The sequence below is a fragment of the Doryrhamphus excisus genome, linkage group LG22, assembly GCF_037039965.1.
Source record: "Doryrhamphus excisus strain RoL-2023G ecotype Guam linkage group LG22, RoL_Dexc_Guam_v1.1, whole genome shotgun sequence".
NCBI classification, from domain to species: domain Eukaryota; kingdom Metazoa; phylum Chordata; class Actinopteri; order Syngnathiformes; family Syngnathidae; genus Doryrhamphus; species Doryrhamphus excisus.
The window spans coordinates 1195324-1204452 of NC_136378.1; the positions used below are offsets into that span (position 1 = coordinate 1195324).

The following is a 9129-nucleotide window of genomic DNA, read 5'->3' on the forward strand; positions in this document are numbered from 1 at the left end:
CAGAAGTTAATACCAGATGGAGAACTTTGGTTTGGCGTAATAGCGCCCTCTTGTGGTCATTTCTAGACCCTGCCATTCTTGGCAAGGAAATATGTGGAACACGTTAAAAAAAAAACATCAAAATGAAACTACAGAATACTTTTGCAGTGCGCGTCTGTGTGCTGCTGCCCCCCCCCCCCCCCCCCCTCCACAGACTGGATATTTACCAGTACCAGCATCGATCACAGCTGGTAATTATCAATAATTGAAGCCAAGATGACAAACACCAGTGTTGACTTTTCTACTTCTCCTCCTAAAGATAGCAAATATGTTTGGTAGTCATCATTCCACCATCATCACCATCTACATTGGAGCCCACAGCTCCGATTCTGGAAGATCTAGAAAGCCTTCTGTGGGAGTTATGGTGTGTATCTGCTCTAACCCGATACAATGTGTTCCCTTTAGGAGTGAGGACCGAGGCCAGCCACGGTCACACACCGTTGTGGGATGGCGTTGCACTTCTCATCCGGAAGTCGCTGCATGTCATCCGTTGCTGTTGTGTTGGTTGGTCACCGTGGCGCAAGATCACGTCCAAGATGATCCCACAAGTGTTCGGCTGGTCTGAGGTCAGGCCGCTCGGTTCTTTGTGGAGGTCGTCTCGGATACAGAGGACAAACGTTCAGGTGAACAGATGCTTCAAAGCTGTTTATGCTAACTTTAAAATCCAAGATATTTGAGAAGTGTGTATGTGTGCGTATGTGTGCGTTTGTGTACTGTTGCGGTTTCCACAGCAGATGCAGCTGTCCGCCCCGTTGGACTGCGCCGATGTCACCAAGACTCTATTTTGGGGGTATGTGTTGTTACAAAGGTCAGATAAAGAAGCAAAGGCATCCTAGCCAAGCAGAGAGGGTGTCGGGTAAAAGAGTGGATACACGCACACACACACACACACACACACACACACACACACACACGCACACACGGGACAAGACAGTCAGGCCTGACCTCGTTCCTTCCAGAGCCATCATAGGATCGTACCAGCCTCGTGGACGTCAACCAGAGGATGGACACCAGCAACGCCAGCCAGGTACGTGCGGCTGTGGGAACCCTCCACATCATGGCTGATCATGTCCTGTTTGTCTTCTCCATCCTCATGTCTGAACGTCTGTGTGCAAGGATTTGGATGTCAGCTGGCCATGAGTCCCAGGTCTTTACTCGGTGTCCAAATGTAACATCTAAACGGAGATGCGTTCCCATCTCACATAGCATGGCCGTCCACTGGGGGCCGTGGGGTCCCAAGAGGAGAACATACTCATATTTTAGGTGGTCCTGTATAATGTTACTTACCATCAAGCTAGAAAGCCTGCTGTGATGCCCTCAATGATTCTGTATCCAACATGAGTAGAAGACCCAAATGTCCAAAGTGCTTTGTGTTGATTCCTTGTAGAAAGATCAACCACAGCTTGTGGAGACCAAAGACCCCGGAGGGGGGACTGCCGAGGGGGCCACACTGGAAGACGAGGGGGCAAAGGATATCGTAGCACGCCTGGAAGGTGAGGAACCCCAGAAGGCCGCTTCAAAGTCCAATGAAGGTGACACTGATGACGCGGGACAAGACCAGGACCAGGCATCTTCTCGTCTTAACCAGGGAGAGGAACGGGTTGAGGCAGAGAGGGGGGGCCACATCAAAACCAGAGACCCTCTCCAAGATGGAGGGGAGATGAAGAGTGAGAACGAGGAAGAAGGTATTGATCAGGTGAAAGAGGAAGAAGGTATCGATAAGGTGAAAAAGGAAGAAGGTATCGATCAGCTGAAAGAGGAAGAAGGTATTGATCAGGTGAAAGAGGAAGAAGGTATTGATCAGGTGAAAGAGGAAGAAAGTCCTGGTCAGGTGAAAGAGGAAGGTATCGATCAGCTGAAAGAGGAAGAAGGTATCGATCAGCTGAAAGAGGAAGAAGGTATTGATCAGGTGAAAGAGGAAGGTATCGATCAGCTGAAAGAGGAAGAAGGTATTGATCAGGTGAAAGAGGAGGAAAGTCCTGATCAGGTGAAAGAGGAAGGTATTGATCAGGTGAAAAAGGAAGAAGGTATCGATCAGGTGAAAGAAGAAGGTATTGATAAGATGAAAGAGGAAGAAGGTATTGATCAGGTGAAAGAGGAAAAAGGTATCGATAAGGTGAAAAAGGAAGAAGGTATCGATCAGCAGAAAGAGGAAGAAGGTATTGATAAGGTGAAAAAGGAAGAATGTATTGATAAGGTGAAAGAGGAAGGTATTGATCAGCAGAAAGAGGAAGAAGGTATTGATAAGGTGAAAAAGGAAGAATGTATTGATAAGGTGAAAGAGGAAGGTATTGATAAGGTTAAAGAGGAAGAAGGTATTGATCAGGTGAAAAAGGAAGAAGGTATTGATCAGGTGAAAGAGGAAGGTATCGATATGAAGCCCAAAAAGCAGGAGGAGAAGCAAAGTCAAGTCAAAGAAGCGGAACCAAAAGACAAAGAACCATCAAAAGCGTCGGAAGAGCGAGGGAAGCCCAAAAGAACCCCCAAAGCCGCACCCCAAGCCGCGTCCCGTCCAAGACTGTCAGCCGGCTCTGGCAGGGCGTCCAACAAGAGGGCCATCATGGCCAAGTTCCAGCAAGGCGCACCAGAGTAAGTAAGCCATCAAACGCTTGGATGACTTTGATGCCAACGTGCTGACCGTGTGTTTGGGGTTGGCCTACAGGACGCCTGTACGGAACTTCAAAATCCAAAAGTCCTCATCAGCTTCGGCCACGGGGGCTTCCATCAAACAGAGGATGCTTCAGTGGTGCCGCAGCAAAACCCGCAACTACCAGGTATGCTTTGGCACGAAGGTACTATGGCAGGACGTTCTTGTTGAGCAATGCAAGTGAATCATTATGTAAACAGTCAGAGTTTTCTTGAATCTAATGATAAATTCCTGGTTGGAATCTGTCTATAGTGTCTGGAATAAAGTCTGGAATAACCGTGGCCATACTTTTTCGGAATCAGTTTAGCTTTTTATGGAATAGCATTGCTAAAAGTTGGGGGTTCTTTCTTTTTTCATGCAGTTGTGTCTTCACTGACCTCCTCTGGCGCCCCCCAGTGGAGATGCTGGTCTAGTCAGCATCTGAACTTTTCATGTCTCTTGATTCTCCAGGGTGTCAACATAGAAAACTTCTCGTCGTCTTGGTGTGACGGGATGGCCTTCTGCGCATTAATCCACCGCTTCTTCCCTGATGCTTTCGACTACAGCGCCTTGAAACCCAAAGAACGGGAGGCCAACTTCACACTGGCCTTCCAGACTGCAGAGTACGTCATATGTCAACACAAGGCCATATTTCAGAGTACAGTACGATATTTGGTGATTTATCTCCACCATTCACGTCACTCCAGGTCCTTGGCTGACTGCTGCCCCCTGCTGGAAGTCCCCGACATGCTCATGATGGGCAACAACCCAGACCCAATGTGTGTGTTCACCTATGTCCAATCCCTGTGCCACAGCCTCTCCAAGATCGAGAAGGAGAGGAAGGAAAAGGAGGAGAAAGCAGGTGAAGAAAGCAAAGAGCGAGCAGAGAACGCCGCCAAAGAAGATGGGAGCAGGACACTGGGTGGTCAAGAGGAGAAAGGAAGTGACGTCTCTGAGGCCAAAATAGCTGCAGAGGAGGAAGAGGCACCAGCGAGCTGTGAGCAGGAGGAAGATGGAGGAGTGCTCGTCCAAGCAGAGTCCTAAGAAAGATGGATCCAAAGGAGAGCTTGGTTATGGTTGCACTGATCTGAGAACATCTGAGATTGTTTTATTTGTTTATGGCCATTTATGGGCGGCTGTTGTTTTTTATTGGCCCTCGACACAGTTGACAAATAGTAAATATTATTTAAATTTAAATAATACATTAAATTATACATTAAATAAAACATTTGAATAATATTAAATATTATTTACCGACAAAGGTAAATAAAAGAAAAAAACAACTGATAAAACGGAAAATAGAGCAGGAATTTTACTTTGAGAAATACATAATATTCAGAAAATAAAGTCATAATATTGAAGGTTGAAATATTAATGAAAGAATAATAAAATTACATCCATAAAATCAATTAATTTGGCACATGACAATTATTTAATGCAAACATGCATTTTTAAAACAACATTTCCGGGCATCAGAGGTCCTGTATTGTTGTGAAATGTGGTAGAAAGACTGTTGTTGCGGTTTTGGTCGAAGCATTACGGTAACCATCGGCGTCACTCACCGGAAGTGGTATTGGTTTGTAGCTGGAAGCAGGCAACCCAAGCGACTTTACCGATCCATTTTTCATCTCCGTTTGGATCTTTTTACCGGCAGCAAACTGATCAACCTTACCCACAAATATGCCCACGGACACTCTGAATCTAGAGTCTCAGCTTTTGTCCATCATGGACGTCCTGGTGAAAGCGGCGGTGTTGGAAATCAGCCAGCTCTTCTCCGAGAGCTCGTCGTCCCTGCGGCTCCACCTCAGCCAGAGCCTGAGGGACAACGAGAACCTGAGGATGCGGATGAAGGTGATGAGGGGCGAGCTCTTCTCCCTCCGCCTGCAGACCAGGGCTAACCGACCGGCAAGTCGTTTTTCTACATTCCGAGCAAATACACCCAAAGCCCGAAGCAAAACTACAGGTAAACAAGGCGCTCCGCTTGGCTACCAAAAGTTCACATCACAACATTCAACCGCTTCCATTGTTTTAATGGCGGTAACTCATAGCTTGCTAACGTGTTGCTAACGTCTTGTGTGTTTATGTTGTTTTGGTTAGTTTAGCCAGCTTATTTCTTCTTTTTGGTATTAAAAACACGTTAAAAGTGAATCAATGGCGCCTTTGGACATTCCACACAGACTTGTTGTGCTGCTTTTTAAACGCAAAGAAGCTGGTGTCCTATACTTTTGTGACTAGTGATGACTCCATTTTATGCAATTTCATTTTGGGGGATGAAAAACGTCCAGGGTGCACTCCGCCTTTAGACCAAAGTCAGCTGGGATGGGCTCCAGGCCACCATATTGAGTATTAAGCGGCATAGAAAACGAATGAAATGCAATTGTTGATCCTCTTTCCTTCTGCCTTTGCATTGCCAGTGGTCTTAAAGCCCCCCGTCGTCCAAGAGACTCCTTCCACCTCTGTGCACCTGCAGGCCGAGACCTCCCCGCCCAATGCTGAAGAGGTCATTTGTTGATTGACACGCCCTCCTTCAGCAACCACTGCAAACATTGATTGGCGACTGTTCTTTTTCTTTAGTGTGCAGTTGAAGAGAGTCCGGATATCATCCTGATCAAAGATGAAGACGATGCTGGAGGATGCCAGCCCAATCAAAGTGAGTTAAAGTGAATTCAACTATCGGGACACACTGTACACATACACACACACACACACACGTGTGATCGGCTTGTTGTTGACCTTCTCGGTCTTACTGAGAAATTTTCTACAGAGCATGTAACTCCAGATGTACCCAATGTTCTACACGACCTCCTGTTTATGTCGTTTTTTTTCTGTTTTTTTCAACTTCTAATGCACTTTTCTGGTAAAAAACAAACCTCACACACACACACTCAACGGGGGCTCCAGGAGCACCCAAAAACGGCATAAAATGCCGGTGTTTGAGGGTGCTGATTTTTGACAAAAACCGTAAGTGTTGTTTTTTCCATTTTTTTTTCAACTTACTTCTAATGCACCTTTCCGGTCAAAGAAAACAAGGGAAACCTCACACACACTTTCATATTACAATAATCTCTTGTAGTTAATCGATTCCAGTAGGATTCCTTATTTATGAATCAATCATTTTCAAGCGTCGACCATACAAAGCCCGACCTTCTGCGTGCGATTCTTAAAATGATTAGAGCCTTGTAGACATGAAATAACACCCCTACAGACACCTTTACACTTATATTACCCAAATACAGCATAAAGTAAGCAATTTAAGACATAAATAAGACTCAGGCTTGTGTGTGTTTGTGGCAATAAATATGTTCCACCTACTGACCGGTGTAGAATACCACATAGCATCATGTCTTTGAATGCATCTTCTGAGTGTGTTATAATTGTTTTAGTTCATTTCGACATTTTATGCTTGAAAATTCTTAATATAGGAAAACATATGTTAAATTTGCATGTTTTTCACTAATAATAGGCCATGTTTAACCACAAAACAACGCTATTTATTAATATATTGTTGAAAAATTGACATAACTGTAGATGTGACATTGTGCATGGTACATGGTTGTAGTCTGGAAATGGAAACACATTGAAGAGGGTAATTGTGGGAAAATAAAAGTACTGTACATCTGCAGCATGAACATTTCATGTGGATATTTCCAGGCCAGGACGACTGCACGCAAACACAGAACATGGAGTCTGGAGGCACTTCCTGTCAGACAGGAATTAACGAGGAGCTGAGAATCGTGAGCGTTCACGGACGAGGACAGGGGCCTCTTCAGGATGAGCTTGAAGCTCTTTTTGCTGCGGCCGATCAGCAGGTTTTCAGCACTCAGGACCTCGCAGTCACTCATGAGGGTTTCTTGAGTGGCCCCCCCGGAGCCGCAATGAGAGGCATGCAGGATGAAAGTGTTGGCGCGGCGAGAAGCGGCCAATTGGACACGGTTGCGAACACAGGACATCCCAGTCACGCCGGCCACTTCCCGCCCAAGCCCGGCCCCGCCTCGCAGTCCCACGCCGTCAGCAAATCCCTGGACTGCAACTTCTGCGGCAAGGTCTTCCCCAGCCGCGAGGACATGATCGTGCACCGCGCCGCTCACACGGGGGAGTCGCCCGTCTCCTGCGCCATGTGCGGCAAGTCCTTCGCCAACAAGACCACGCTGGGCATCCACATGCGCATTCACACGGGAGAGAAGCCGTACGCCTGCTCCCTGTGCGGGAAGCGCTTCACGCAGAACGGCAGCCTGAAGATCCACCTGAGGACGCACTCCGGGGAGAAGCCCTACTCCTGCTCCCAGTGCTCGGCGAGCTTCAATAACCCCAGCAACCTGCGCCGACACATGATCACACACAGCTCTAATGGGGTCATCTGACCAGGACCTGAACTGTCAAATAGTGGTCCAAAATCTTATTTCACGAGCGAAAAGGCCCGTATTATACTATTTTTCAATACAACAAGTCTCGCCATGGTGTTGTATGAAGTGTCTTGGCCTCCACGCCGCCATTTAGACACTTTCAGATTGTTTATAGTAAGCCAGACTGGGAACACGCTGTTTTTCCACATCTGGAACTGTGATGCTAACGAGCTAACTGTCCTCGCTTAACACTGTATTATCTATTCATCCACTTTTTATATCTCTACACTGTATTGCTGCACTGGCCAATATGCCGCATCAGATGCAGCAACGTTGCATTCAGGGGTCGGACAGGACACAAACGTTAGCACCATTAGCATAGCTATGTGAGCTACACTTCTAACGTTACACTCAGCGACATCATGCTAGGTTAGCATGTTCGCCGATGGAAAACAACATGATCAAATTGTTATTTTTTAGCAGACCGGCTTATAGTTGGCAGAGCTCACATATTTATTTTAAGATGTGTAGAGAAGCCTACTTTTTTTTTTTTTTTGGTCCCAAATCTGTTTTTTTGGGTCTAAAAAAAGGCTAGTGGCGGGTCAGAGATGTTCTCTTGTGTATGTGGCGGGCGGTTAATACTTCCTCAAATGGTGGCCATTCCTGTAGTTCTCTCCACGTGTCTTTTTGGACACCACTGAGCTCTGTTGCTACCCAAAACAGCCGCACCCGTAGAGCGAGCAGTCACTTACAGATGTATTATACTGCGTCTTATATACTACACGCTTGCGTCATAGGACGAGAAAGGCTCTGGCCTCCTGTGGAAACTGTTTTCCGGCCGGTGGCGGTTATTACACTCTTGTGTTGTTGTGGTTAGTCACGTTTATTTGCATTTCTTCACCATTTTGATTTTGTTCAAACCTCAATTTCACTTGACACTGCATAAACAAGCAGGTATATTTTATATTATTGTCAAATAAATATTTGACAGTATAAGTATTTACTCTACAGCGAAGTAAATACGCTACTTCCAGTTACTATATGAGGAAATATGGTTACGGTTTTATTTCATTTGAACATGCATCAGATTACAATTGAGCGCATCACATAAATATGCTAGTTTATTGCTTGGTTTATAACGGAGAGATGTCCTTTTACTTAGAATCCTATTTCTCCCTGAGGATCCATGGTATGATAAGAAAAAGTATTGGATGTAAAATGAAATTGGTTATTAAATGCAAGTTCAGAGATGTGATGAGGTTGTAATTAGTTACTTTATGTAGTAAGCTGTCGAGCCGGTAGATTTTAGCTTTTCTTTCATTTTCTCTAAGTTTTTGCAGAATTTGAAACTGAAAGGAAATTTTAGTCGGTATACTACTGCTGGTTGAATGATTCGGCATTAGGGCTTGGCTTCATATGGATTCATATGGTTTTCTATGGAGTCATATGGTTTTCTATGGTTCAGTGTTCCACCTACCTCCATTGTTGTTGACGTCTTGACTTTTTGTACTTATAATACAACTTTCTGCCACTTTGTTGTCTTACTGTGAATAAATACTGTTTATACAACCCTCCCCCACTTTATATCTGTCCTTGTTGTCCTCGGTTCTTTCCATTTGCACCTCTAGAGTGCAGCCTTGTGATACTGTATGGCTGGGGGTAGCCACCATTAAAGGAACTGGGAAATTCCTTGCATTGTTCCTTTTTCCACTCAGTGCCGGATTGTTTTTCTTGTAATGTCACCTCAATCAAAAAAATACCCATGAAAGAGTCAGACGTTTAATTGAATGCGGTTATGCTCAGGGTTTAACCCTTTACTTTTATAGGCAAAAACAATCAACAACATTTCCATAAAATGCATTTCAAAGCCTATTTGCTTTTATAATGATAATGATGATGATTATTAGGCCCAGTCATGGGCCGCTGATTGATTGGCAGGGTTATTTTTTTTATTCAGTGTCAGATTCAAAGCAAAAACTCCAGTGATTTACCCTTGACGAGGAACCGTTAAAGAAGTCTTTAAAATCCCCTCACACATTTCACTCAAACAACCAAACCTGCTGGAAAAATGTCATAAATGTATATTTTTAACTCAATCTGTTAAAACAGTCTGCCATAAAC

The 9129-nt window shown here is 44.9% G+C and overlaps 2 protein-coding genes across 13 annotated transcripts; both read left to right on the forward strand.

Annotated features, from left to right (window-relative positions):
• Window positions 1–516: 516 nt before the first annotated feature.
• smtnl1 (smoothelin-like 1) lies at window positions 517–3980 on the forward strand. Of its 12 annotated transcripts, none has more exons than XM_078788019.1 (7): window positions 517–662; window positions 771–829; window positions 999–1066; window positions 1427–2628; window positions 2702–2813; window positions 3137–3288; window positions 3373–3976. In XM_078788019.1, exons 3-7 carry the CDS (start codon window positions 1043–1045, stop codon window positions 3707–3709), a joined length of 1827 nt encoding a protein of 608 aa, XP_078644145.1. In that variant the 5' UTR covers window positions 517–662; window positions 771–829; window positions 999–1042; the 3' UTR covers window positions 3710–3976. The 12 variants fall into 12 exon arrangements, with proteins under 12 accessions (XP_078644145.1, XP_078644146.1, XP_078644157.1 ...); XM_078788020.1 differs by having other exon boundaries at window positions 520–662; window positions 774–829; XM_078788028.1 differs by lacking the exons at window positions 517–662; window positions 771–829 and having other exon boundaries at window positions 899–1066; window positions 1427–1751; window positions 1806–1843; window positions 1895–2628.
• A 203-nt stretch (window positions 3981–4183) lies between these two features.
• On the forward strand, window positions 4184–8685 carry LOC131110283 (uncharacterized). Its single transcript, XM_078788034.1, has 4 exons — window positions 4184–4628; window positions 5080–5165; window positions 5240–5315; window positions 6317–8685. The coding sequence occupies exons 1-4, from the start codon at window positions 4346–4348 to the stop codon at window positions 7024–7026; spliced, it is 1155 nt and encodes a 384-aa protein (XP_078644160.1). The 5' UTR covers window positions 4184–4345; the 3' UTR covers window positions 7027–8685.
• The last annotated feature ends 444 nt before the right edge of the window (window positions 8686–9129 follow it).

Excerpts from the sequence above, each read along its gene's own strand:
- LOC131110283 (XM_078788034.1), top strand. The coding sequence starts at position 4,346 with ATGCCCACGGACACTCTGAATCTAGAGTCTCAGCTTTTGTCCATCATG. Across the intron at positions 5,166-5,239 it reads CCCCGCCCAATGCTGAAGAG|TGTGCAGTTGAAGAGAGTCC; the intron begins GTCATTTGTTGA and ends CTTTTTCTTTAG. Across the intron at positions 5,316-6,316 it reads AGGATGCCAGCCCAATCAAA|GCCAGGACGACTGCACGCAA; the intron begins GTGAGTTAAAGT and ends GGATATTTCCAG.
- smtnl1 (XM_078788019.1), top strand. The coding sequence starts at position 1,043 with ATGGACACCAGCAACGCCAGCCAG. Across the intron at positions 2,629-2,701 it reads TTCCAGCAAGGCGCACCAGA|GACGCCTGTACGGAACTTCA; the intron begins GTAAGTAAGCCA and ends GTTGGCCTACAG. Across the intron at positions 2,814-3,136 it reads GCAAAACCCGCAACTACCAG|GGTGTCAACATAGAAAACTT; the intron begins GTATGCTTTGGC and ends TTGATTCTCCAG.